General features: G+C 34.7%; 1 protein-coding gene and 7 non-coding genes across 11 annotated transcripts; all 8 read right to left on the reverse strand.

The window, feature by feature from the left end:
• Positions 1-1,038: 1,038 nt before the first annotated feature.
• Positions 1,039-27,825, reverse strand: LOC121384773 (eukaryotic translation initiation factor 3 subunit A-like). 4 transcript variants are annotated; one of them, XM_041515348.1, is made up of 22 exons: positions 27,662-27,825; positions 26,707-26,897; positions 25,670-25,803; positions 24,644-24,807; positions 23,734-23,792; positions 23,285-23,425; positions 22,671-22,879; positions 22,232-22,403; positions 21,670-21,861; positions 21,332-21,448; positions 20,749-20,934; positions 20,006-20,140; positions 18,848-19,057; positions 17,357-17,461; positions 16,965-17,078; positions 16,327-16,449; positions 10,585-10,738; positions 8,624-8,789; positions 7,210-7,395; positions 5,155-5,858; positions 4,557-4,598; positions 1,039-3,143 (listed from the first exon to the last, which is right to left on the reverse strand). In XM_041515348.1, the coding sequence occupies exons 1-22, from the start codon at positions 27,708-27,710 to the stop codon at positions 3,106-3,108; spliced, it is 3,591 nt and encodes a 1,196-aa protein (XP_041371282.1). In that variant the 5' UTR covers positions 27,711-27,825; the 3' UTR covers positions 1,039-3,105. The 4 variants fall into 4 exon arrangements, with proteins under 4 accessions (XP_041371282.1, XP_041371280.1, XP_041371283.1 ...); XM_041515346.1 differs by having other exon boundaries at positions 5,113-5,858; XM_041515349.1 differs by lacking the exon at positions 4,557-4,598.
• Positions 11,249-11,373, reverse strand: LOC121384854. The gene has a single exon (XR_005959471.1). It is a non-coding gene; the product is annotated as a small nucleolar RNA SNORA17 (small nucleolar RNA).
• LOC121384858 lies at positions 11,550-11,673 on the reverse strand. Its single transcript, XR_005959475.1, has one exon. It is a non-coding gene; the product is annotated as a small nucleolar RNA SNORA17 (small nucleolar RNA).
• On the reverse strand, positions 13,203-13,326 carry LOC121384859. The gene has a single exon (XR_005959476.1). It is a non-coding gene; the product is annotated as a small nucleolar RNA SNORA17 (small nucleolar RNA).
• LOC121384856 lies at positions 13,542-13,665 on the reverse strand. Its single transcript, XR_005959473.1, has one exon. It is a non-coding gene; the product is annotated as a small nucleolar RNA SNORA17 (small nucleolar RNA).
• On the reverse strand, positions 13,863-13,987 carry LOC121384855. Its single transcript, XR_005959472.1, has one exon. It is a non-coding gene; the product is annotated as a small nucleolar RNA SNORA17 (small nucleolar RNA).
• LOC121384857 lies at positions 14,169-14,292 on the reverse strand. The gene has a single exon (XR_005959474.1). It is a non-coding gene; the product is annotated as a small nucleolar RNA SNORA17 (small nucleolar RNA).
• Positions 14,775-14,899, reverse strand: LOC121384861. The gene has a single exon (XR_005959478.1). It is a non-coding gene; the product is annotated as a small nucleolar RNA SNORA17 (small nucleolar RNA).
• Positions 27,826-27,881: the final 56 nt, after the last annotated feature.

Raw genomic sequence — 27,881 nt, forward strand, 5'->3', positions numbered from 1 at the left:
TTAGTATGCTTGACACTGTTTTCCGCCAACAGGGGTGGGGTGGGGTGGGGGTGGCACAGACCACCACTTCTGTTCCTACAGACTGGCAAACTTAAGCGTACCTCAAATTCGGGCAAAATGTACTAACCTGAGACCGTTTTATCATGTATTTAATCAATGTAAAAATGCGTAATGATTATTTGCAAACCTGTATAGCATATAGGTAGTAGCCCAATGCCAACCTGAATAAATAGTTATCCAAATTCATGCTTTTTTATTTATTCGGGCAAAAAGCAGCCTGCTTTCCTACTAAAAATGGAAGACCGTACGCCTAAGCTGGCAAGATGGTTCGCAATTAAGACATTATCGCATTAAGAATGAACGAACGAACAGAGCACAAAATTTTTAGTATTAATGTGTTGGGGAACCATTTCACTAAACATCTCAAGTTTGTCTACTACTAGTAGTTATACCTGTTGTGCGGTTGCACGTGTTTGACATCATTATGGAGGCTGGAGTATTTTAAAGACAAAAGAAAATGAAATGCGTGCAACTATATTTGTCGAGCTACAATCGAAATAAGAATTGTGGTTTAGTCGTAGATTTACGTGCAAAACTAGGCTTACTATGTTTTGTGAAATTGATGATAATTAACTCAAAAGAAAAAGAAACTTATTAATTCTCAAACATGGCTCAAAATATACACACCACACAGATATATTACTGTGGAAAACCCAGAATGTTTCCTTTAATGTCAATATACATGCAGCACTGGAATTAAAATAAAGGCATGCTGTTCTTTTTCTCTAATTTTATCCCAATAAACTTTTTAAAAACATTTAAAAAATGTTAATGTGGTTAGAACTAATTTCAAGCAATAACTGGTATCTATTGTAATCGATGTTCAAAATATCAAAAAATGTCCGCAAAGATTAGAAAAATTGCATCGTCTAATCTGAACAGACAAATGAAATGGTTCACTCTTCCATATTTTCCAAAAGTAATATCAGAGCTCTCAACAGCAGTAAGAATTAGTAACAAAAGAAAAAGCAATTTAGGATCATTGTACACATTTTATTTTTTGATTTGCTAATACATGCATAATCTGATACAATTTTCTACTTACCGGTATATATACAAGAAAGAAAGTTGCTGACACTAGTTTTAAAGGTACATATCTTTTCTGTGACATATAAAATGCACGTTGAGCTGCTACAAACGCCTTGGCAACAAGAAACACATTGTGTTTGTCACTAGTGATAATTTAATCAAAAAGTTGTAATGTGAAAGTTTTTTGTTTTTTTTAAAAACCCACTGTTAACAATCTAAAACAATTTACTGTCTATAAATTAGGATTAGCAGCTTGAAGACAACAGTATTTGTAAAATAAACTAGAATACGACAACAAACTCAATAAAAAAAATATGAATTTCAAAATAGGCATACTGGTTTTATTCTATTCTGTAACTGTAGTGATTAATCAATTTGATTGATGAACAGAAAACAGCACAACAAAGTAGTATCATAAACAATAAATTTAATGGGCCAGAAAAATACTGAATTGTGTTAAAAAGAAGCATTATGGAAGTATTACCACCTAAACTACTTCCCTTCACTAAGCATGACACTGGTTGTACAATATTAAAGCCTTTTCTAGCTTTATCACCAACAGCTAGAGTTAATAATAACAAAAATAAATGTCATTAACCAACCGAACTTGCAGTGTTACTGATGTAGTAAAGCCATCAGACTAACTTTTCTTTCACGAATCCATCATCTTAAAACAGCCAAGATAGCTTAGACACATGACCATATATAGCATGCAAGAACCATAATTGGTTACAATTAAGATAAAAATGAAAAATGTCATCAACCATGATTAATGGAGGAGGATTATTGTGTTGTGAAAAAAATATCACCCCATCCTCAACCAATGAATGTGAAAATAACATTCCAGTGAAAAAAACATTGGTGCAGTATGTCAATTAGAACTGTAATTCGGAAATAAAGGCAAATATTGTTAACACTTGAAGACATGTTTTTCACAATTACGATAAGAAGAAACTGAAGCATTGTCCTGGTTTTTTCATTTGATACATAAGAATGTATTTTATAAAATATAGGTTTCAAATTAAATATACACACAGAAGACTAATGGAAATGTATTGCAATATTTTGAACATATTAAAAGGACTACACCAGAAGACGTAAAACCAGTCATCAAGCAATATGAAATCATACAATATTATGTTGTAATATTATATTTCCATCTACAGGCATCAATATGAAGAAACCAGATACATACTGTGTATACAATTAGAAACAGGCTGAACTATTGCTTTAAAACTATTTAGAAAGGACTGAACAATTAAATGTACACTAATAATCAACAATCTGTACTGGGAACATGACTGTTTACATTTATTACAAACCCACACTTTAACATGTAATTTTTCCTTGTAACACTGAAGCAACCAGATGTAAACACTTTACAAATCTGTGACCACATCGATTGCTATTTGTGATAATTCTATGTATCTTTCCTTTCCTTATCATTTTCCCTGTCTGATTATATACAGAATTTTTTTTTAATAAGAAAACTAGTCAGCAACTGTAGCCACAGACTACTTCTGGTACAGTTTACCTATGATTTTCCTCAATAGCAAGTGCCTGCTACTATGAAGATAATTAGACTACTTGCACTGTCAATATTAATTTCTTGTGATTTTGCGTCAATCAACAGGAACCATTTGCAAAAAAGTTCCTAAATTCCAGTACATACTGAAACTGATTCATCTGGTTTTATAGAAAAGTAATATTCAGTGGATACATCATAATACTTAGTTTACAATTTAAATACACTGTATCACAAAAAAACACAATAAGTTACTCATGAACAAAGTTCAAATTCAAAATAAGCAAAGAAAATAATTTACTAAAAAATCGCCTCTCCCAAACTTAACCTTTACTGCCGAAAATTAAGACAAAAAGCATCACACTATTGAGAAATATGCACACAACATAAATCTGTATATAACGTAATCTGTACAAGTCATTAAGAAATAAAGAGTTGTCTGTCCATCTGTACTTCAATCCTACTGGTTCTGTCTCTTGTAGAGGGCATGTTTATCTTTTCACAGTTGTCCAACCATCGTCCTCTTGAGCTGAAACAATTACAGATATTCTGATAAAAACAACTTTTAAGACATCAACTAATTTAACTACTTAAACAAGCATTCTCAGAGTATTACTACAGCAATATATGTTCCCTACCAGTGCCAACAAACTTTCGTACCTCCTAAGTTCAAGGGAAATAACTGTGAAAAAGCATGATAAAGCTATACAGAAAAATTTCAGCCCAAATTCTTGAGGCACTGAAAAAAAGAAAAGAAAAAAAAAAAAGTCCGGAAAACATTCTTATCTCACAAGTTTAAAGGTCATAACTTTACATGATAAAGCTATATACAAAATTTCAGTTCCATATTTCGAGGCATTGTGAAAAAGAAGTCCGATAGGGAACTTAAAAAGCCTACAATTTGGCAAATAAGTTGGCTAGTTTCATATTTTTGTAATAGAATAACTTTTACAAATCACACTGATTTATTATCAGCTATTGAATGTCAAACATTTGGTAATTTGTCACGAATAGTTTTAGAGAGGAAACACACTACATTTTTCCATTAGTAGCAAAGGATCTTTTATATGCACCTTCCCACAGACAGGATAGCATACACCATGGCCTTTGATATACCAGTTGTGGTGCACTGGTTGGAACGAGAAACAGCCCAGTGGGCCGACCAATGATGACTGACCCTAAACGGATGAAGCATCGAGTGAGTGCTGTACCACTGGGCGATGTCCCGTTCCCGTTTGAGTATGATGACCAATTACTAACAAGCCAAATTAGGCATGGCCAGTTTGGCCACAAGACACTTTAATTTTTTGGGTATTGGAGCATAGGGCTAGGGCATTACAGAAATTTGCTGCACAGCCGTCATTAAATTCGAGCCCTGATTAAAGACATTTTTTATTACCCATAAGATTAAAAATACCTTAGTACATATCAAAGTGTTACATCCCACTAGAACATGTAGTGAGACCAACACTTTGACGTCGTCGATTGGTGCACTACAGCCTTACAGGAGCGTCAACCAAACAAGATCAAGGATGAATATTAAAACTGATTACAGGTAATAAATTGGATATTAAACTCACTACCATTTTGTATCATATTAAAGATGTCCCTCATGAAATAATTTACAATGACACTTGCTGAAGTGCGTGACATTTGAAAATTATTTCACTCTAGACCAACAATATGAAATGGAAACTTTAATAAATGCAGGAAGTTTGATCTGCACTCGCCCATAGACCCCCCCCCCCCCCCCCCCACACACACACACACTATAATATGGCCTTTTATCTACCAATCAGAAGACACTTATATTATAAGCCCATTCATAAAAATTACTTTTACTTGTAAAAATATTATATGATTATTAAACTTTATTGAAGTACTCATTAAACAAGACAATTTAGTAAGTGTTCCCAACACAGTAGTGTGAAAAACAACTTACGCCTCTCCAGTCTTTTCTCTTTAGATGGTGGAGTGCGATCAGCTAAAACATTCAAATTGAATGGTTAATCAGATACTATGTGCTAACAAGACAGTCACAAAACAAGTGTCAGCTTTCCCCCTCCCCAACATCCTAAACAAATTTAAAAATAAAACAAGTAAAAACAAAAAACAGAAAAAAAAGCTGTCCAAAAAAATTGCTCAATTAAAGTAAATTGTTAGCATTTTAATCTTTAAATACTCAGCTGAATTTGTTCTATATACTAATTTATTTTTGGCACTAGAACGAACTACCAACTATTCAACCCACATGTACAATTGAAATTCAAAATAGCTACATTGGAATGTACAGGTCTTACTTAAACGTTAACATAGAAGAAACTCGAACTGTAAAATTAGAGATATGCAAAGTCAAACCAGTGTGTTTGTGCAATGAAATAGGAAAGAACAATATGCATGTGTTTCTACAAATACATATATATCTTAAACACAAATTACACATCATAATAAACAAACAACTGCAGAAGAGACAATCTCGATTCCAATCATTTGTTTACCTGATCTAGCCGACTGACCACGATCTCTCCACGAGCTTTCACCTCGGACGGGTGGTCCCCGTTCTTCTCTGTGGTCATCACCCCCTCGGTCTCTCCACGTGCCTGCTGCTGGCCCTTGACCATCCCTTGGGGATGCGGCATGATCCCTCCATCCCCTGCGATCGGAATCCTCATGGGATCCTCGATCAAATCGGTCATCTCTAGGGGGACCTCTATCTCTGAAAGATCTATCATCTCTTGGTGGGCCGCGATCACGGAAGTCTCTATCACCCCTTGGTGGTCCATGGAAGTCATCTCTTGATGGGCCTCTGTCCCTGAAATCTCTGTCATCCCTCGTTGGGCCTCTATCTCGGAAATCTCTGTCATCTCTTGGTGGGCCCCTGTCACGGAAATCTCTGTCATCTCTTGATGGGCCCCTATCTCGGAAATCTCTGTCATCTTTTGGTGGGTCTCTATCACGGAAATCTCTGTCATCCCTCGATGGGCCCCTATCACGGAAATCTCTCTCATCCCTTGATGGGCCCTTATCACGGAAATCTCGGTCATCCTTTGGTGGGCCCCTATCGCGGAAATCTCTGTCATCTCTCGATGGCCCTATATCACGGAAATCCCTGTCATCCCTTGATGGGCCCTTATCACGGAAATCTCTGTCATCCCTCAGTGGGGCTTTACTTCTGAAATCTCTCTCATCCTGGTCATCTTTTGGTGGGCCTCTGTCTCGCCATCTACCCTCATCTCTGGGCAAACTAAAAAAAACCCAGACATTGTTATATAACACAGAGTGAAACACTTGAAAATATCAGTGAAATAGTAGTGTTATCAGTCACTAGTGAGTATATAGAATATTAAATTACTACATTTTGATATTGTACTCATTTGGCTAGGTTTAGACAATGACATAATAGGCGAGTTTAGTGAGCCTACTTACCGTATATCTTCGCCTATAAGTCGAATTTTTTTCACCCAAAAATTATTTTATAACTTGGGGGGTCGACTTATAAGAGGGTAAAAAAAATTCACCAAAAAATATTACTGTTTTGGGGATTATTTTACAAGTTTTATTGTTGAAGTATGCCATGTATTTATACTCAAATATGTTAATTTGACACATTTATTTTTTATAACCTATTTTTTTGGGCATTAGAACGGTTTTGGTTATGCGAAAAGGTGTACGATCTCACTCACATGCCAAGACAACAGTCCACTTAGTTAAATTAACAGTCATCACTAATAGTAAAAATGTAAACAATACTAACTACCTGTTGCCTGAGTTTATTTTGAAATCTGGTCACTGGCATTAATGGTTGTTCAAACAATGTTTTGGCGGTGATTAACTTCATGAATATTACTGAGCTTTCCCTTAAAATAGACTGATCTCTGCAGTTCACTTATCTAGAGCAATAGGGACACACATCATTTGGTACAAAAACCAGTGTACTTTCCAGAGTTATCCTCCTTACATGTATTAATATGGCGGAAAAACGTGATACTTTCAGTTTTATCGTAGATCTGTTGTCAGTGTTTATAAATAAAGTTGTTGTCTGTGCACAAAACCATCTGTACAGTACTATACAGTAACAGTCAAACAGCTTTCACTCTCTACTAAGGGAATATTTCGTTTTGATGCTATGTAATAATGATAGTTTGATTGGAATAGTCTGATCATATTGCGATGTACAAAACGTGAAAACCGAAGTTTGTAAAATAATTTTCTTTTGTTCAAATATTATTGTTCTCATGTGCTGAAAATAAGAAATGTTTCAATATTTATAAGTAGTTTTTCATGGGTCGACTTATAAACGGGTCAATAAAAAAATACGTTTTCAGGGCTTGAAATTAGGGACTCTACTTATAGCCGAGATCGACTTACAGGCGAAGATATACGGTATACCATTATTGAACCGAGCAAAATATATCTATTAAAATGTAACGTGATATTTTTTTCATCATATTCCCTTCCAAGCATTATTTTGCACTATTTTTATATTACAATAAATTCAAGTTTAGGTCTGAAAAACTTGCAACCAACACATTGTTAGGCACAGAATTCATTTTTTAGTTTTTAAGAACTACTCCTAATGACAATAAAAAACTCACTCTTCTTCAGGTTCTTTCTTCCATCTATTTTCCCTCTCCTTTTCCCGTTCCCGCCATCCACCCCCTTCGCGTGGTTTCGGTCGCCACGCTGGTTTCTCGGCACCGGCCCCGTCACCTTTCCTCCAGTCGGATTCTCCTTCTGGCTCTTTACTTCGCCAAGTATCAGGTCGGCTTGGTTCTTCGTCTCTGTGATAGTAACAGTTTAGTGTAATTACCTAGTGCATTTAATCCGCCTGCAAATGTTCTGTCATAAGTTATATAAAAAAATATGACATATTCCAAAATGTAACATTGTTTATCCTAAGTCTAATACTAACCCTAACCTGAATAATCAGGGCCCAATATTTTGGCAATAATGAAACAAATATTTCAGGGCCCAATATTTTGGCAAGATTTTAGGGCCCAATATTTTGGCAGTAATGAAATAAAGATTGCACTCTTACACAATTCAATGAAGATTTTAACTTTTAACATCATTATAATACAGTATAATCTCATTTCTAAAATGTGTATTATATTATTTACATAAAATGTATTGTGATTCTTGTTTCGATCCAGTTGATAGCAGTTGTTACTTTCAGCCATGTTTTATCTGCCTGATTTTGATGACTTAATACTTATTTCCAGTTTAAGGTAAAATTCAACTTCCATTATCTTCGTGATCACATACTTTGGTGTTAAAAAGTCCTTTAAAAAAAGTATGTGCAGATTCCATAAACAACCAGAAATGAGTTTCAAAGTATAGTACACAGCAATAAGAAAGCAACATTTTTTATTTGATGATGCATTCAACACATTTCAATTATGGTTTTGTAAAATCGGATATATGGTAAAAAGAGGAAATCTACTGCTGCCTGTCGATGAACTCTTTTCAATTTGCAGAAAGGGACCTTTTATTATAGTTGGTTTTGTTTAATGGCACCAGAGATTATCTGCTACATTTTCCATTAGCAGCAAGAGATCTTTTAAATGCATTTTCTCAGACAAGATGGCCTTTGATATACTAGTCATGGGGCACTGTGTTGGACAGTAAAACCTCAATCAGAGAATGGTTCAACTTAGGGTTTCTTATCCTGTCACCAAAGCACCGACAGATCTAGATCCCACCCCAGTATCTATTATATGCAACATCCCACACAGGATAGTACATACCATTACCTTTGTTATATCATTTGTGAAGCACTGGCTAATATGAGAAGCCCAATGGATCCACCAAGAGGGATCGATCCTAGACCAACTGCACATCAAGTAAACCACTGAATCAAAGCAATAAAATACCACAAATAGACTACAAACACAAATGGCTACCTCACCTAGAAAACATTAAAAAAACACCCACAAAAAAACTCATTAAAATCACACGCTTGATAAAAGCAGAAGAACATACTACATAATAAAATGCCCAGTAAATTACCTCCTCTGTACTGGCGCTTCCTGTCTCTGTCTTTGTCGTTCCTCTATCTCTCTTTCGCGCTGACGCTGTTTCTCGGCCTGCAGTTCAAGCTTTGCCAATTTTTCCTGGTACTCGTTCTCTTCCTGCTCTCGCATTTCTCGCTCAATTCGCTCTTTTTCTTCTCTTTCTGTGTTTTAATGGAGAAAATAGCATCAATAAATATTACATTTTATGTTGTCTTTGTAAATGTTACAATTTATGTAAAAAAAATTATGCTATCTTGAGTTCAAAATCTGGACAAAAATTAAAATAATACAGCCACTAATTAAATTCTAAGTAGCTTTAACAAATAAAATTTAACTTTTAAGAAATGGAAATATATTCATCACAACTGCTTAACAGTTTTAACTTTTTGAGTACTGCAGGCGAGATATCTCGCCCGGCATCACGTCAGTCGATATACTGTACACTGTATACAGTGCATTCCCCAATTCATATTTCCCGCCGTTTTGCACACGACACTCACCGGAAACGGAAATATAATTAAAGAAAAAAGATTTTTTTTCAAAATGGTGGCTTTTGTTTTGATTTTTTCAATTGAAAATACCTTGAAATTTGAGTTCAAAAAGTGGTTTTCGGCAAGTATTTTCGCTTGACAACAATGGCGGCACGTCGCAGTCATTTTCAGGGATCGATAGCTGATTGTGACAGCTAATTTGATAATAAATTTGATCGTTTTACCAACAACGAAAATTACCAAATATTGCAATATGAATCGTAGTTCAGTTTAAAAAAAAAATTCTGGTAAAAAACCCACTGTTATCGGGAATAATGGACATAAATACTGGACAGCTGGCCACAAATGCCCGTAAGTAAGCGCAACTTTTTCGATTTTTTGCCTAATTTTAATCACCATTAGCCGATCTAAAATAATAAAAATTACAAAAAGACACGAAAATAATACTTACCGATTAATATATGAACTTTATTTCATGTTTTTATAAAACATTTAAGTGAATATATGTGAGTAAAAATTATAAACTTGTACCCACTCAACGTGGTTTTTGTTAAAAATTAATCCAGTAGTCTAAAGGTTAAAAAAAATTCTGGTCAGAAAACCACTGTTATCGGGAATAATGAACATAAATACTGGACAGCTGGCCACAAATGCCCGTAAGTAAACGCAACTTTTTCGATTTTTTGCCTAATTTTAATCACCATTAGCCGATCTAAAATTATAAAAATTACAAAAAAAGACACGAAAATAATACTTACCGATTCATATATGAACTTTATTTCATGTATTTATAAAACATTTAAGTGAATACATGTGAGTAAAAATTATAAACTTGTACCCAACTCAACGTGGTTTTTGTTAAAAATTAATCCAGTAGTCTAAAGGTTAAGCTCAAGAAACAATACTGTTCGTGATTTTGCTCAATTTTATTTGAAACTCTGCAGTTAATTTATCTTCCCAAAACAGAAAGAAAGAAATGTTTTATTTAACGACGCACTCAACAGATTTTATTTACGGTTATATGGCGTCAGACATAAGATTAAGGACCACACAGATTTTGAGAGGAAACCCGCTGTCACCACTACATGGGCTACTCTTTCCAGTTTTAGAGGAAACCTACTACATTTTCCCATTAACAGTCACAGAAAAAGGTTCCTGTGCGTCATTAAAATATCAGGAATACTTAAATTTTGTAATAATTCAAAATGTATTATTTAACTGTTTGTCTATATACATGCATTTGATGCACAGGAACTTTTTTCTGTGAATATATGTACTTTACTAAACAGGACAGCACATACCATAGTCTTTGACATACCAGTCGTAGGAAAAAACCCAATAGGCTCACCGAGGAGGTTCGATTCTATGACCAAATCGCTCCAACGATTAAGCTAAATCCCACCCCTTATGATTAGTGATACATAGATGGAAACAGTGGTGACACTTTCGCTTAATGACCACTGACCTCTCTTCATAGCCTCATCTTTAGCCCTCTGTTTTGCTTCAGCACGGTCTTCTCTCCATTTAATTCTGCGTTCTTCCTTCCTCATTTCTTTCCGTTCTTGCTGCCGAAGCTTCCTCTCTTGGCCAATCTTGTGTTCAAACTCTTTCAGATGAGTCTGAATAATTAATAAAAAATCATGAGTTGATTAACATATAGAATTTAGTTTTTTAGTTCACTCATGCCAAAGTATTTCCAATTATAAAAGGAAAGCAATGTATTTCATTATATCACTGCATATCAATACTGCCCTGCTGCTACGGAAAAAAGCATTAAGTGGTGCAGACCTTGCTGTTAAAGGGCAGCTATAAATCTCGCTCCCCTTCCCCACCACTTTCTTGAGACTAGTTCAACGACAGTAAATTTTAGCTCCCCTTAGCATGTGAATTTATATGATATCAACATGTTAATATATTAAATGTTTTTTGGTCTTACAGAAGTATCGGTGGCTATTTGAGGGTTACACCAAGTTAATGACATTATTTACAAAAATACTTGCCAAAAATCTTTTAAAATCTATTCTAACTTCTTAGATCTTGAGTAAAAACATATATATAAGTAGAGATGTTACATGATGTTGATTTACCTGCCATGACTGCAAAGCAAGTTTGTAAATCAATGATAAATGTGTGTCACTTGGTTACTAGTTTGCAATACCTACAGAAGTATTTCAAGTGGAGACCAATTTGTTTCTCTATGCCCGTCTTGACACCAAAGCAACACAACAGTTACACCAGCAACACTCAGGGCAAATGGGTATCGTTATTAAACCTAATTCTTAACTCATAAATATATATGATATGATAAACACAAAAACAAAACTCTTTTCCAATATAACAAAACATATCCCAAGAAATTCTAAATTCATGTGTTAACTATGATTTGAAAGTATTTTATCACATTGTTGAAACAGTTTTCAAATTACAACATGTGTCACTTGGTTACTAGTTTGCAATACCTAAACAGATATTTCAAGTGGAGACCAATTGTTTCTCTACGCCCACCTTGACACCAAAGTAACACAGCAGTTACATTAGCAACACTCAGGGCAACTGGGTATCAGTATTAAACCACATTCTGAATGAAGTATGTGACCAAATACAAGAACCCCACAGAATTAACCACGTCGTCTATCCTAAACTATGAACTCCACAGAATTAAACAGGTCGTCTACCCTAAACTATGAACTCCACAGAATTAAATGTGTCGCCGCCTACCCTAAACTATGAACTCCACAGAATTAAACGCATCGTCTACTCTAAACTATGAACTCCACAGAATTAAACGTGTCGCCTACCCTAAACTATGAACTCCACAGAATTAAACGCATCGCCTACTCTAAACTATGAACTCTACAGAATTAAACGCGTCACCTACCCTAAACTGTGAACTCCACAGAATTAAACGCATCGCCTACCCTAAACCATGAACTCCACAGAATTAAACAGGTCGTCTACCCTAAACTATGAACTCTACAGAATTAAACGCGTCACCTACCCTAAACTATGAACTCCACAGAATTAAACGCGTCGCCTACCCTAAACTATGAACTCCACAGAATTAAACATGTCGCCGCCTACCCTAAACTTATTTGTGACACTAACCAATTGCATCTACAGATATTCATATCAATGCATATTTAAAAAATAAAATTAAAATTAACTGAAATTTAAGTATACATTTAAAAACATTTATTTAATATTAATTTTGTTTTGTTTTAAAAGTTTCACTGAAAGTTTTGGAATATAGAGTTAAATGCAAACTTGACACTTATGCCACTAGCGGAAAAGTAATAGCTATATCTAGACTTTTTACTTATAAATATGTCACTTGGTTACTAGTTTGCAATACCTACCAAGATATTTCAAGTGGAGACCAATTGTTTTTCTATGCCCGTCTTGACACCAAAGCAACACAACAGTTACGCTAGCAACACTCAGGGCAAATGATTATCATTATTAAACCAAATTCTTATCTCATAAATATGATAAATACATAAACAAAACACTTTTTTAGTATAACAGAATATGTGTTTGTTCCAAGAAAATCTTAAATTCATGTGCAAAAACATCAGTGACTATGGAATATTAAACATGTTAACCATTTACTAACCATGATTTGACAGTATTTTATCACAATGTTGAAATGGTTTTCAAATTACGACATGTGTCAGTTGGTTACTAGTTTGCAATACCGACACAAGATATTTCAAGTGGAGACCAATTTGTTTCTCTATGCCCGTCTTGACACCAAAGTAATAACAGTTACATTAGCAACACTCAGGGCAAATGGGTATCATTATTAAACCACATTCTGATGTATGTGACCAAATACAAGAACTCCACTTCGCCTACAATAAACTTATCTGATGCTGACTAGTTGCATTCACAGATATTCATCTCAATGCATGTTTAAAAAATAAATAAAATAAAAATTAAACTCAAATTTAAGTATACATTTTTTTTTTTTTTTTTTTTTACTTTTTACTTTCACTGATGTAGGAATATAGAGTTAAATGCAAATTTAACACTTACGCCACTAGCGGAAAAGTAATAGCTATATCTCGACTTTTTACTTAGAAATATGTCACCTGGTTACTAGTTTGCAATACCTACACAGATATTTCAAGTGGAGACCAATTGTTTTTCTATGCCCGTCTTGACACCAAAGTAACACAACAGTTACACCAGCAACACTCAGGGCAAATGGGTATCGTTATTAAACCAAGTTCTTATCTAATAAATCTAATAAATATCATAAATACATAAACAAAACACTTTTTTAGTATAACAGAACATGTGTTTGTCCCAAGAAAGACTAAATTCATGTGTAAAAACAGACATATTAAACATGTTAACCATTTACTAACCATGAGTGGAAAGTATTTTATCACAATGTTAAATAGTTTTCAAATTACGACATTTGTCAGTTGGTTACTAGTTTGCAATACCTACACAGATATATCAAGTGGAGACCAATTGTTTCTCTATGCCCGTCTAAACACCAAAGTAACACAACAGTTACACCAGCAACACTCAGGGCAAATGGGTATCGTTATTAAACCAAGTTCTTATCTCATAAATATATATGATAAATACATAAACAAACCTCTTTTCCAATATAACAAAACATATCCCGAGAAATTCTAAATTCATGTTAGAAACATGTTAATCATTTGCCAACCATGATTTGAAACTTCAAGTATTTTAACATGATGTTGAAATAGTTTGTAAATTACAACATGTGTCAGTTGGTTACTAGTTTGCAATACCTACAGAAGTATTTCAAGTGGAGACCAATTTGTTTCTCTACGCCCGTCTTGACACCAAAGCAACACAACAGTTACATTAGCAACACTCAGGGCAAATAAAAACTGACAAATGATAGAATACATAACTTGATAAAGGATAAAAGAGCTGGATATTCAAACATCCATGAAGTTTTACATGCATCTTTAATCCAAAATTTAGGAATAAAATGTATTCATGTGTGAAATGTTTTCATTTAGTACCTGGATAGTAATCTTATTCGAGTTAATAAATGATAAATATGTCACTTGGTTACTAGTTTGCAATACCTACCGAGGTATTTCAAGTGGAGACCAATTGTTTTTCTATGCCCGTCTTGACACAAAAGTAACACATCAGTTACATTAGCAACACTCAGGGCAAATGGTTCCGTATTAAACAATTCTTTGACCTAATCATTTTATCAAATACACACACCAAATAAAAACAAAGACCTAGTACAGTGAAAAACCTCTAAACCAGACAACCATAGGAACAAGTAACAACTCCTGTTTTAAGAGATATCTGGTTTAGAGACGTTATGGTTTGTAATATTTAAAAAGGGACCATGAAAAACATCGGGTTTTGAGAAAATTCCAGTCTTCTTAAGTTGCAGGATTGAAGGGTTTCATTGTATAAACAAAAAAGATATAGGAATATCCTTACAAATTCTAAATTCAAGTTTAGAAATAAATGTGACAAGACGATATCATAAAAAACTCTTAATAGGGCGTAACATTCTTCATTCACACTTTAATTTAAGGATATATTTTTTTCGTGGACATAACGGGTTATGCAAAAAGGAAATGGGTTACCTAAATGTTTTATCACAATGTTTAAAATATTTGGATAATATATCCTTAACTATGTGTCAGTTGGTTACTAGTTTGCAATACCTACCGAGGTATTTCAAGTGGAGACCAATTTGTTTTTCTATGCCCGTCTTGACACCAAAGCAACACAATAGTTACATTAGCAACACTCAGGGCAAATGGGTATCAGTATTAAACCAAATTCTGATGTATGTGACCAAATACATAAACAAAAGCACAGATTATCTAGTATAACAGAACACCTAAGGGAACATCTTTATAAATTCTAAATTCAAGTAGAGAAACAGATGAAACATGGAGGAACTTGAAGCATGTCACCTATTTGCCTCTCAGAAATCAAGTTATAAATTCAGTGTTCTTGCTGGGTGACACCCCCCCCCCCCCCCCCCCCAATAATTAAACCCAGGAGAGTAATACATTTAAATTTTACTATGATGGAAGAAAGACATAATTTTGATCAAACTGTTGATAATTGCCAATATATGAGCTTATATGCTTAAGTTAACATGTTTATATTTTCTCAATATGAAATGATAAAATCAATCAGAATCAATTCATAATCCGTTGTTTTTTGTCTTCGGATTTGATTGACTTAGACAAACACATGGCAAGAGGCTTGTTTCCTTTGTGTCAAATTTGCAGAATTGTGTGAAAAGAAAAAAACTGTCCTTTTGAAATAGCTGGGTGGGTAAAAACTAAGGCATTGTATTAGGGTGTGACAAAACATGAAACTGGCGGGAAAATGAGAAAAAGGAACAGTGCCCCCAACCCCCTAAAATGGATCAACGAGAGCACTAAAATTACAACAGAATAATTTTATACCCTCTACCCATCTGACAACAACAAGGTCTCAGAACAGTTACACTATGAAAACATGATGGAATATATAAACTATAGGTTATTTGTCATGTAGTTACTTCTTTGCAACATCTGGAATTAATTAAAACTGCGGTAACTGGTTTCTATCTGCCAACACGAAGAGTTACACAAACAAGACGAGACAAATATTGTTATTAAATTGAAATTCTGGTAAACGTAAACTCGAAAATACAAAGGCATAAAAGGCATGTATGATTATGATCAAACCTGTACTCTGTAACCATGCATAAATACTAGTATATGTATGTGTGTTGGATTTTACATATGTCAAGGCCATTTATAATTAGACTAGACATGCAGACGGCCAACAATTTAATATTAGTCCCTGGTGAAAGGTGCAATATATAAATATTGACCACAATGCCAGGGACATTTTATAAAAGGATAAAGACAACTAAAATATAAGAGCAAGAAATTAACAAAATGAAATGCTGTTTTTAAAACCAAAGAAATATGTTTCACAGATAGGACAGTACATATCAAGGCCTTTGATGTACCTGGGATGGGGCACTGGTTGGTACACTGGAAAACGAAAAAAGTATAATTAAGGGTGATGTCTGAGGCTGGTAAAAAAAAATAAAAAAAATAAAAATAAAAAAACATCCACTAAGGCGAATGAACCCTGAGACTGGTGAGCACTATCACTGACCTACATATCCCACCCAAATTTGTAAAGAATTACAGTTCAAAATTCCTGCTCTACTGACCTCATATTCGGACTTTCTGGCATCACGTAAACGGTTTATGAACTCATCCTTGTCCTCCTTCATTCGTTTCAGCCTCTCTTGAGTGACAAGCGCATACGCTCGTTCTGTTTCAACAGTTTCAATCTGAAAAGATATACTTTATGACTGAAATCCACAAAAATAACTAATTTGTCAAATCATCTCAATCAGCATCTGATCTACAGAGTTATTTGTTTTTAACGATAATCTCGCTCCATAAACAAAGTCAGAAATAACAAAATGAGAAAATCTAGATTTATTATCGTCTATTTGAAATTATATGGAAAATTCAAGTTATTATCCAACACATTTAAGAGATCACCGGTATACACAGATACATATTTTTTAAACCAGCAAATTCACTTTGGGAAAACTAAAACAAAAGGAACGTTTAACACTACAAAAACACATTATAAATTATGGCTTTTAGGAATCAAACAGTAATTGTTGCACTTTGACTAAAGAGAGAGAAACAAACTTTCTTGGGGTAGTAAAGAGTTGGGACCCATTCCATGAAGCAATCTTTATGCTCTTAGCACTAAGATCGCTTTGTGGAATGGGGCCCCAAGTATGTAAGGAAATCTACAGTGTCGGATTGATTAGTAACATCGTTTTCTTACCCTTTCAAGTTCATGCTCATCCCAGAACTTCCTTGCCCTGATGTCATCTTCCTCAAACTGTTTTTCTAGCAGTGGGATCTCCAGCAAACGACGAGCTCTTTGGAAGTAGTCCACCTGTAAATATACAAGTCACGCATGGTAAAGAAAAGTAAAAATGTTCACCTCAAGCGAGATTCTGTCCCGGACCAAGTCACTGACTATCCAGAGATTTAGCCCGCGACAGACATGCCTGAAACCGTAGTGGTATATGGGCATGTTAAAAATACTTTCAAGCGAGATGAAAAGGTCTATTTAATATAGATGACATATAGCATACAAAATGAAAGTGGTGCAAAGTTATCATGAAGCACCTGAGGGTTTGAAATTGTATGGAAAACCGAAAAGATGCCAACCTTCTTCTCCTGTCCCTTCAGTCTCTCCTGCAACTCCCGCTTCTCCTTCTCCAGCTGTTCAACCTGTTTCTGCATGATTTCATCGACATCCAGCTCGGCAAACTCCTGCACAAGACATACAACATTAACATTGATGGTAATCAACACATCTAATTCTTGTCAATTCGGAATAAAAAGTAACCCAACTGCAGATGCAGTGATTTGTTGTTTTCAGTTTTAACAAAACACAGGGCTAGCTCTGGCACTCACCAAATTCGCCAATTGCGAATTTTATTTTAGTTTGACGAATAATTTCATGCAATAATTGAATTTTTTTAGAAAATAACTGACAATTTCTGCATTTTTAAAAAGTTTAATAAACAATTTGGCAAATAGTTTTGCTCATTCAGAGCTAGCCCTGAAACAGTACCGGTGTCGTGGTTAAGCCATCGGACATAAGGCTGGTAGATACAGGGTTCGCAGCCCAGTATTAACTCCCATCCAGAGCGAGTTTTAACTCAGTGGGTAGGTGTAAGACCACTACACCCTCTTCTCTCTCACAATTCACTCACTAACAACTAACCCACTGTCCTGGACAGACAGCCCAGATAGCTCAGATGTGTGCCCAGGACAGCATGCTTGAACCTTAATTGGATGCTGAACTGTAAAAAAAAGAGGAAATCTAGAGGGGTCCTGAAAATTCTTGAAACCCAAGGTTAAAATCTGTGCCATCTGACACATTTTGGAGGAAAGGATGATTAAAATGCAAGGAAACGCAATTTTCCATGAGAGAAAAACAGCGGAACCAAGGAGAATTCCCACCCCTGAATATTAGATACAATGTTAACTTGTGATATTATAGTTAATAAAGTATCAATTGATGCAGAGGTAACACTGAGAAATTTAATTCTACCTAGGATCATCACCACTTCACAAAAAGGTAATAAGTAGCAAATTAAACAATTTTATTTACAGACCCAACTTCAATTTGGTATTAAGGCCCAATTGCTACTAATATTTTGAGATTGACACTAGCAAACAAACTAGCAAATACTGCACAAGCATTTCTCATCAGGAAACCTAAACTGTATAAAATTGATAAAGGTCTAACTTCAGCGATACACTACTGAGCTGCATAGTCTAAATTCCCATAATAAAAAACATTGTACAATAAACTAACCAGATCAGTAATAAACTAAAGAAAACCTCCATCACCACTTCCTGTCATTTGGAAGTCTCTTTACCAGACATTAAACAAACATGATTCAATTTTTATTTCTGGATCAGCACCTTTAGAATCTAGATTCACCCGATGTATACATTCAATTTCTATGGCATTGCTATAACGTTAAAGTCTCAGACTCTATTAGTCTACCCTCTATGGGCCGAATTTACAAAGTGTTTTTCTTAAACACAGGTGTTTAAGCATTGTAAATGTATCTAGTTACATGCATGTAAGACACAAACAGACTTCGGCCCTAAACGTTTCATAAGCAATGGGCCAGGACAGACCTCTTCATCGATATCCTTGAAGATCCTAGATCCAATGTCAGTTTTGCGCAGCTGTTCAATCCTCTCCTTGACATGTTTGCGTTTTATTTCCTGGTGCTCCTGGTGCTGACGTTGCTTCTTTCTCTCCAGAGCTTCTCGCTCCAGTCTCGCCATTTCTGCTTCGTAGGCCTTCTTCTTCTGAGATTCAGCCTGCTGGCTTTCCTCTCTCTCCTAGTAATATAAAAACAAAAACAACTTTGACACATCACATAATTTATTACATACCTATTGAATCTTACTATAGTGATAAAGACATTTTGAAATAGTGTGATAAATTTATTTTATATCGCACATATGTGCGATCTGGACAGGAATTTTTAAATGGGGAATTCCCTTATTTTTACTGCAGTTGGCACCTTTTGTTTACAGACATTATATACGATTTACAAATGATGTCACATCATATTTGAAACATTACACAAGGCTGTTGCAGAGCATGATTCCGAACGTTTAGTAAATCCATGAAAGGAGTTTTGATCTTAGATTTAACAGTGTTGTTATGACGTTAAATTAAAAAACGTTTTTTGTAAAACATAATAAATACAGAACTTCACATAGGTTGTTTTTGCTTCCCATTTATTGCACTTGTTTATTTTGCAAAAGAACAGACCACTCGACTGCTATGAGGTCCCGTGGTATATATTGTTGCGAAAAAATAAACTAGTACAATAAATAGGAAGTAAAAACAACATATGTGAAGTTCTGTATATGTATTGCATATAACATCTTTTTACAGATTACTAAATGAAATATCTACCGTTCGATCTACTATAGCTAATATATTTTTATGATGAGCGTCATTTAACTTTTGGTTCATTAATCAGGGCTAATGCTGGAAAATGTTTTGCTTTAGCCAATTTTCTGAGATATAGAGTACATCCCTGAAAATTATAAAATGTGGTTAATTTAAGGAATGTTTATTAGGCAAAGATGTTGTAGCCACTTTACATAAAAATTAGTAACTGGCCAATCTGGCAGTGCACAGGGTGAGCACCGATTAAAAGTTGATAGAAACGATCAAGTTAATCAGAAACACTGGCTGATTGTGTGCAAGTGATGTACCTCCAATGGGTATTCAACATTTCTCTATCTGATGCATATGATATGTTAAAAACCTACTCTCTGGTCATTCATATGTTCCAGCTGCTCCTTGCGGTCCTCAATAATCTGTCGTCTCAGCAGGATGCGCTGATGATCCTTATCACCTGTCATGCGGTACTTATTCACAATCGTGGCTCGAAGTTCATTGGTTTCCTTAAAGAGAAATATTTTACTTTGTAGATTCAACGAATTGCATACAGTTTGTCATGGCTACATCAATGAATTTTTTTATTTATCATCCCCCCAAAAATCAGCAAACAAAAACGCCAGCTTTTTTACTGATAAGTATTCCATGAAATTTGGTTTGATTGATTTTATTAGAAAACATTTAAGTCTTCATTGACTGATTATTTAAACGGCAACATTCTAACATACAAAATACATTTTTGTTGAAATAAGACTTCTAACCATTATTATAGTACCAGTTCAATTCTTGATGGATAGTAGAAAAAAAAGAGGAGAAAATCCAATAGCTAAATAGGTAACACTAATCCCCTTCATAGTCCATTCCTTGACGTGGTGATGGGGCTTGTACGTCTCAGTGACCCAGAGAGCTATGCCAGCAGGAACTTTGGCTTGTTAGGGACATCTAGACTGATATGGACTAAGGGTGAGGTAACACTAACAGAAACCTCGAGTGCTGAAGTCAGAGGTATTGGGCTGCACAGCGCATTCTAATAGACCACAATACCATGCATCACAGCTATTATGACTACATTTCTGGTAACACTAGTTACAAGAGAGCTAAATAGAATAATTACATTGACTTCCTTAGGGACGATGATTGAAATGGCCTGCTGCAGTGCGTGAGCCATGCATGTCAGCTGGTTTCTGATCTGCTCACTGGGCATACTCTGAATGTATGGGCCTTCGGGTACATCCTCCTTCTGTGCCACACCAAGGTTAGTACCAAAACTGATAGACTTTGTCTTATGGCATATTCGAACCTACAAAAACCAAACATTTTTCATAGATCAATCTTACCAAGAGAACAAAAAATATTGCAATACCGAAAAATTCAATCTGTAATGTTAACAGCGTAAGAATTCAAACCATTTATCCCATTTTAGTGTTTTAAAATACATAGTATTAACTGTCTGTATTTTGCTACTTAAACAAGAATTCCAGAGATCTGCTAAAACAAGACATGTCCCTTACCAAGCCCAACAAATATTCATACATTGTAAGTTCAAGTTATGAATGGCAAACTTGATAATTTGCATGCTAGCTTGTTTTATTGCCTTAAGCACACACGCATGTGTTTACCTCATACTGAACATTTAATCAGTGAAATTTAACACTGTCAGTTCTTAAACCTTAATTATTCCATCTATCCACAAATACCTGAAGCTCCAGTGTTTTCGCAGCATTCACAATAATTCTTTCCACACGAAACTGGGACGCAAACGGCACAAAAGTGAGCAAGCGTGACATCTCTATAGCTTGGTACACTTGAGAAACCTAAAACAAAAATCAACTGGCTCTGTAATACATATAACATTCTTCAGAACAAATTACAGATTTTACTATTTTAAAGATAAAATAAAGAACAGGATTAATTAGAGCACAAGTTATTTTAAAATACCAACTATTTAGGAACTTGTAGTGGTAGTAGCCATAATGTCTTGTGTTTTTGCAGTGTTTTTTTCAATTGATGGATACAGCTATTTTACACAAAATACCTGTTTCAAAACTCTGGTGATGATGATATCTTCAATAGCAGGAACATAGCAGCTGAGGTCTTCACTCTTGGTGATGAACTCTATTGATGGCGTCACCCTGGCAACGAGGCGAAGTGGATGGAATTCCACCTCCAGCCATTTGTAGAGGTTTTGTAGCTCCGGACTCACGTACTGCAGAATGTTATACTTCACCTGAAAAAGCATTGGAGATCAACTACGTTCATTTGTTAATGACAACCACCAAGTCTTAATGACACACCAATATTCAACATCCTTTCAAAGGTAAAAACAATAACTTTTTTCAAATTAAAATCCATTTTAACAGGTAGATATATTTATATGCAGAATTCTGTGAAGATATATATTATAATAATCAAGATGTTATAGGAAGTTTTTTTTGCCCTTCTAACATCCGAGAATAAACATTTTATTTTAAAATTAATATCATTGGTTCTACACTTAATTGCATTCATGAGCAAAACTTTGGAATATACACTATTATAGCAAAGTCTATGAATACATCTTAAATTATTGTACAGCTGCTTAAATATTTGATATGTACCAGATCCTTCACGAGAGCCTGGCGTGTTGGCGGGGCTGGTAACATCAGCAACGTCGCCAGGTGGCGCTGTTTCTCCATACTGCTCTCATCCATATCCAACAACTGACCAATAGAATTTCTTGATGCAGGAATAGGAATTGCAAGAGTAGCACACAAAACTCGCGAGGCCATCCTGAAAAAGAAAACAGTTTCTGTAAAATGTTATTTTGTAATTAAAATTCTCTTAAACTACAAACTTTTAACATAGGCCCATTCTGTAGCTTGAAGACACATGCCCCAGTAATCAGACAAAAGGTAGAACGATGCCGACGTCTTAAATACCATAATTGTTTTGTTTTTTTTAAATCCAGCGCATCCAAACTAAAAAATAAGTTAAAACCAAAACCTGCTGCATCTCATTAGCACATTATTGATACTAATCAACTGGTTTCAATCTTACTTTTGTAGCTCATCATGAGACAAATTCTTTCTTTGCTCTCGAGTGAGGTGGAAAACTCGGTGCAGGGTTGAGGCGTGGAAAAGGTAACTGCCAGACTTCCAAAAGACAAGCCCCAGCTTCTGGTAGTAGTTGGCCATCAGCGAAGGTTTGGGAGACTTCTTCGACAAGTTGATTAGACCATGAATATCCTCAACAGCCTTGAAAGCTTCCTGTAATATTATATAATGTATTGGTATTCTTTTTTAACATGCACAAATAACAGAAGCTCACAGATCATTTAAAGATATCTTTATCATTTTCCCTTTTCATGAATACTTAACCTGACCTCGTACAAGAAAAACGAGAGAGAGAGAAAGATCAAAACCCATAACATGATGGTTTGGAAGAAAACAGGAGCAAAAGAAAGATGTCCAGACCATTAAGACAATATACGAGTCTCATATAAAAACAGCCACAACAATTGCCTATTCTGACAAGACAACAACAATTTCAGCTACTCTAGTACGAGACACTCCTATCATGTGGCATTGCTTTCAAAGCAAACAAGAAAGACTATTTGATTTTAGGCAATATATTTGACATTTTAAAGAATTAGAATTCATCAAATGTCCTACCTGCCAGAGTTCCATGTTAATGGCATTGTTGAGCTGTTCAAGTCTGGTTTCCAGGTGCATGGCCTGGGATTCAGGGTTGTTGAGGTTAATCGCAGTCTGCTGGTGTTGGTGCTTGTGAACATGACCGAGATGGGTTCGCAGCTGGACAGAAAAAACAACAACAACAATGAACGAATGTTACATATGACATGAACAGTGCAAGATTTAATTTCAAAATAAAAAAGTCTGAATTTAACTACATCCCTCTTGAAGAATATTTTTTTTACAATATAACAAAACCGTTTTTAAAAAAACAATTTATATTGTGAATACACTGTCATAGCACAATTCAGTGATTGAAATTGAAATTCAATGTTACTGGTTAAGATAAATACTAAATTACTTAACATAGGCATTTATGGATGCAATTAAAAGTATAATGTATAAAACTTCTTTTTTTTAATACTTACATTATCACACAATTTCCTGAATTCAGTTTTTCTGCTGTACTTCAAACAGAATTTGAAAGCTGAAAATTAAACAATTAATAATGACAAAAGTTGTGACTACTTGCATGATGTGTGCTGGATAGTAAAACGATAAATCAAACCACATTAGTGCTCAAACAATAAGGTTCCTTATATTTATCAGTTTTTACCATGCTCTGACCAGGTATCCCATTTTAAAGAATTGATGAATATATCTGGAACAATGAATGAATGGATGTTTACCAACACCCAAGCACAAAAATAGAGATTGGCTATTGAGTGTCAAACAAGGTAAGTACATCAATATCATGAATCTGGAACAACACTTTAAGCAAGTTTAAATAAAAAAAACCTTGAAAATTCACCAGTGTAACTAAAATGTAACGTTTTTAAATACAGAAGCTAAAAACAAGTGGAAATGTGACTAAATAAGAATTTCCCAATAATAACATTGTAAGATAATTAGAAATGTTCTACTGATCCATAAAAAGAATTGCAGGGGAGCAAAACATATTAATGTCACACGTGCAGGAATCTTATTGTGTAATCTGAGAAAATCTACTTCTCTACAAAACACTATAAATATGACCGTATAGACAAAACACTATAAATATGACCGTATAGACAAAACACTATAAATATGACTGTATAGACAAAATACTATAAATATGACTGTATAGACAAAACACTATAAATATGACTGCATAGACATAGACCAGGGCTAGCTCTGCCACTCGCCAATTGCGAATTTTATTTTAATTTGGCGAAACATTTCATGTAATAATTGTTTTTTTAGTTGGAAAGTAACTCTGGGTTTTGCATTTTTTAAAGATAATTTGGCAAAATGTTTTGCTCAACCGGAGCTAGCCCTGAAGGACTGTTATTTGCAAACCTTGCTGTGCAATGTCCTGGTAGAGTCGTTCAACGCGCGAGTTGTTACGAAGCAGGTCCAGACACTGTCGATATGACTCCCACAGGAACTTGACCCATGGCGTCAAGATGGCCCGGTCGGTCCGATCCTGCGCATCTTCTCCACTAACAGCCTTCAGCAGCAAGCTGTACATAGGTAAACAACAAGCAATGTAACTGATAAAACTAACTACTTACTAGTAAACAAAGCTAACTGTACTTTTAGCAAAACTAAACAGCTGGTCACTTTATGATTAATATTAATAGTTTTTCGGGATGTCAGCATGTTGATGTAAAATAGTGAAATATATTTCATTAGTTTCATTTAAAAAAATAATACAAAAAATAATAATACAAAAGCAACCCCCCCCCCCCCAACCCCCCCGATAAAGTTGAACTTAAAGCAGTGATACAAGCACATGTGAACAATAACCAGAGAAAATATAGATTTTCTGAAGCTGGGATTTTTTTTTTTTTTTCAAATATTCTCATGACATTATACATAGACTTCTACTATAATAAAAGTATTAATTTTGCAGTGTTTGATAAATTTTCTAAAACTCCCCTAGAGACAAGGTTAGAGGGTTTGCAGTTTTCACTAGGCTACCAAACTAAAACACTAGCACAAATTCCTAACCAAATACACCGTGAAATGAACATTTCTAGTATTTAAACAAACGTCAGCTAATGAAGTTTTAACCAATTAAAATTAGATGAAATAAAAACTTAAACTAAAGTCAAAATGGATTTTGTTGAAGAACCCATTTCTACTTTTGTAGAAAAAGAAATTGAATAAATTCTTTCTTGGTTTCAAACTAACCCTAAAGTATTATATTAAACTTGATTAAATAAAAATTTGAGTGTTAAAATAAAAATAATAAAATCACAAACTAAACTGCTATTTATTATATTTTATTTTGTACAATTTAAAAGGTGGAAGCAAATAGTAACACAAATTAAATAATTAAAAGAAAAAAAACGTAGATAGCATATAGTAAGAAGTGATTACGTTTCAGGAGATGGAACATCAAGATCATCAATGTCAACAACTGTTTGGTGCGACTGTTCCCGAGCTGCGTCGGTTTTCTCTTCAGCTAAAGAAATGTACTTCCTCACAACTTCCACTAGTGACTGGATGTTCACCTGTAACACAATCAACAATTTGAAATTTTAATGGAAAATTATAAATATTGTAAAATTTATATACATGAACTGTACTGAAATACTGTACACAAAACTGAAGACATGGGAATTATTTAATTTCTTACTTTGCAAGCGGCTTTACTGTCACAAACTTTGTTTTATTGGAGACGCATTGTGTCAGCAGGCTTTTCTAAAACATAACTGAGAATATGTTTGCTTTCAACTATAATTAGACATTTAACTTATTAAAGTTACTTAGTACTAAGATATACTCTTAGTAGTCTTCCGTGATGACATTTTCTCTTCTGCTAATTTTTAAAATTTGAAACAATCAGATTTTCAAATCTTCTCAATTAGAATTGATGTCTAATTATCCACCTCAACAGAACCTGGTATTTGGAACCAATACCCAAAATAGACATGAAGTTTTGTTTCATATATTTACAATTTAAAAAAAGGAATAAACAGGGCTAGCTCTGGCACTTGCCAAATTTGCCAATTGCGAATTTCAAAAACAATTGGAAAAAAAAAAAATTAATTTGGCAAATTAATTTCATGTAATAATTTACATTTTGTTAGAAAATAAGTGTCCCCCCTTCACCTGACCCTGACCCTAACCTTAACTCCAACCCTAGCCCTAACCACAGCCATAACCCCAACCCTAATCCCAACCTTAACCCTAACCCTAACCCTCAACCCTAACTAAAAATAATAATGGAGGGGACCGAGCGGATATTATACCATAAGTGTTTCTGAAATTTTTGAAGTTTAGTAGATAATTTGGCAAAATTTTCTAACCTGGAGCTAGCCCTGATAAAATTTAACAAAAAAAAGGTACCCATGTTTTTCAGTATAAAATATATTTTGTAACATCTATTTGACAGATGTCATTCTGTTCTGTACCTGTTGACATATGTTTTTGTACTGATACAGTCCTTCCTTGGCCACATGACTCTTGCGCAGTTCGACGCACAATTCAAGATACATCTCCATGATCGGCTCGTGTATCTTCTGCCATGTCCGGTGCTTCTTACTCTTGATGACATCGTAGAGCACATCAAGAGCTCGCTGCTTTTTGTCAACATCTATAAATTCTAAAAACAAAACCACAGAAACGTGTGTTACCTTAAGTTGTAAAATATAATTCTTAATTTCTTTAAAATATATATTTTAAAATATATTGTTACAGGACCCGTTGTCAACCTATAAACTGATATAGGTTTGGAGCCAACACCAACAGTACAAACGTTCTGTCAGCAAAATGTTTATGCCTGTTGTACATTATCTGCCAGTATATAACATTAGTAAATATAAAATGTCTACATACAGCAAAATAACCTTTCAGTATTATTTATTTGCTTCAAATGTTTTTTTTAATTGCTACATCATGTACATGCAGGTTTTAAATTGTTGTCAGTGGGCTGAGACAAAATTCTAAGCTCTAGCCCTGTCATAAAGATATGGATATTTGGTTATAATTTTGCAATTCAGAATACTGAACATTTGTTGCAGATTTTACGCAAAATTATGTATAGTTTGTCTCTCTCTGAACTAAGTCTTGCCGATTTGAATACAGAATTATTCAATATTTGGACCAGTTGGTTTCAATTTGTTCTGTTCCATATGTTTCAACGGCGGCAATGTTTGTCAATGTGGACACAGCTAAAGCTTTATAACCATAATAATGCACAATCAAGTTAATATAGTAAATACAAAAAATAACTGTTACATTTGGATTTGAGCTTTATTGGGTAGCATTCAGCTGATCAACAGAATAGGTGAGGTTTTTATTACTAAATTCCTGTAACGTATTGAATTTGATAACCAACCCCAATTTAAGACGTTATAACACCATTACCATTTGCCCGTTTCAGGGCATTTTCTGGACGCTGGAAATAGGTAGGCATTTTGTAATTACATTTAGATGATAAAACTCAGCAACTGTTTTTTTTAAATATGGCAATGCACCAGCGTGTCTTTCAAAAAGTTCGCTACAGCACACGCACATGTAACAAAGATGGCGGCAATCCTACACATGGGATGTGACGTCAAGAACCTATTCACTACTACTTTCGGAA

This window comes from Gigantopelta aegis, chromosome 10 (genome assembly GCF_016097555.1).
Source record: "Gigantopelta aegis isolate Gae_Host chromosome 10, Gae_host_genome, whole genome shotgun sequence".
Classification (NCBI taxonomy): Eukaryota; Metazoa; Mollusca; class Gastropoda; order Neomphalida; family Peltospiridae; genus Gigantopelta; species Gigantopelta aegis.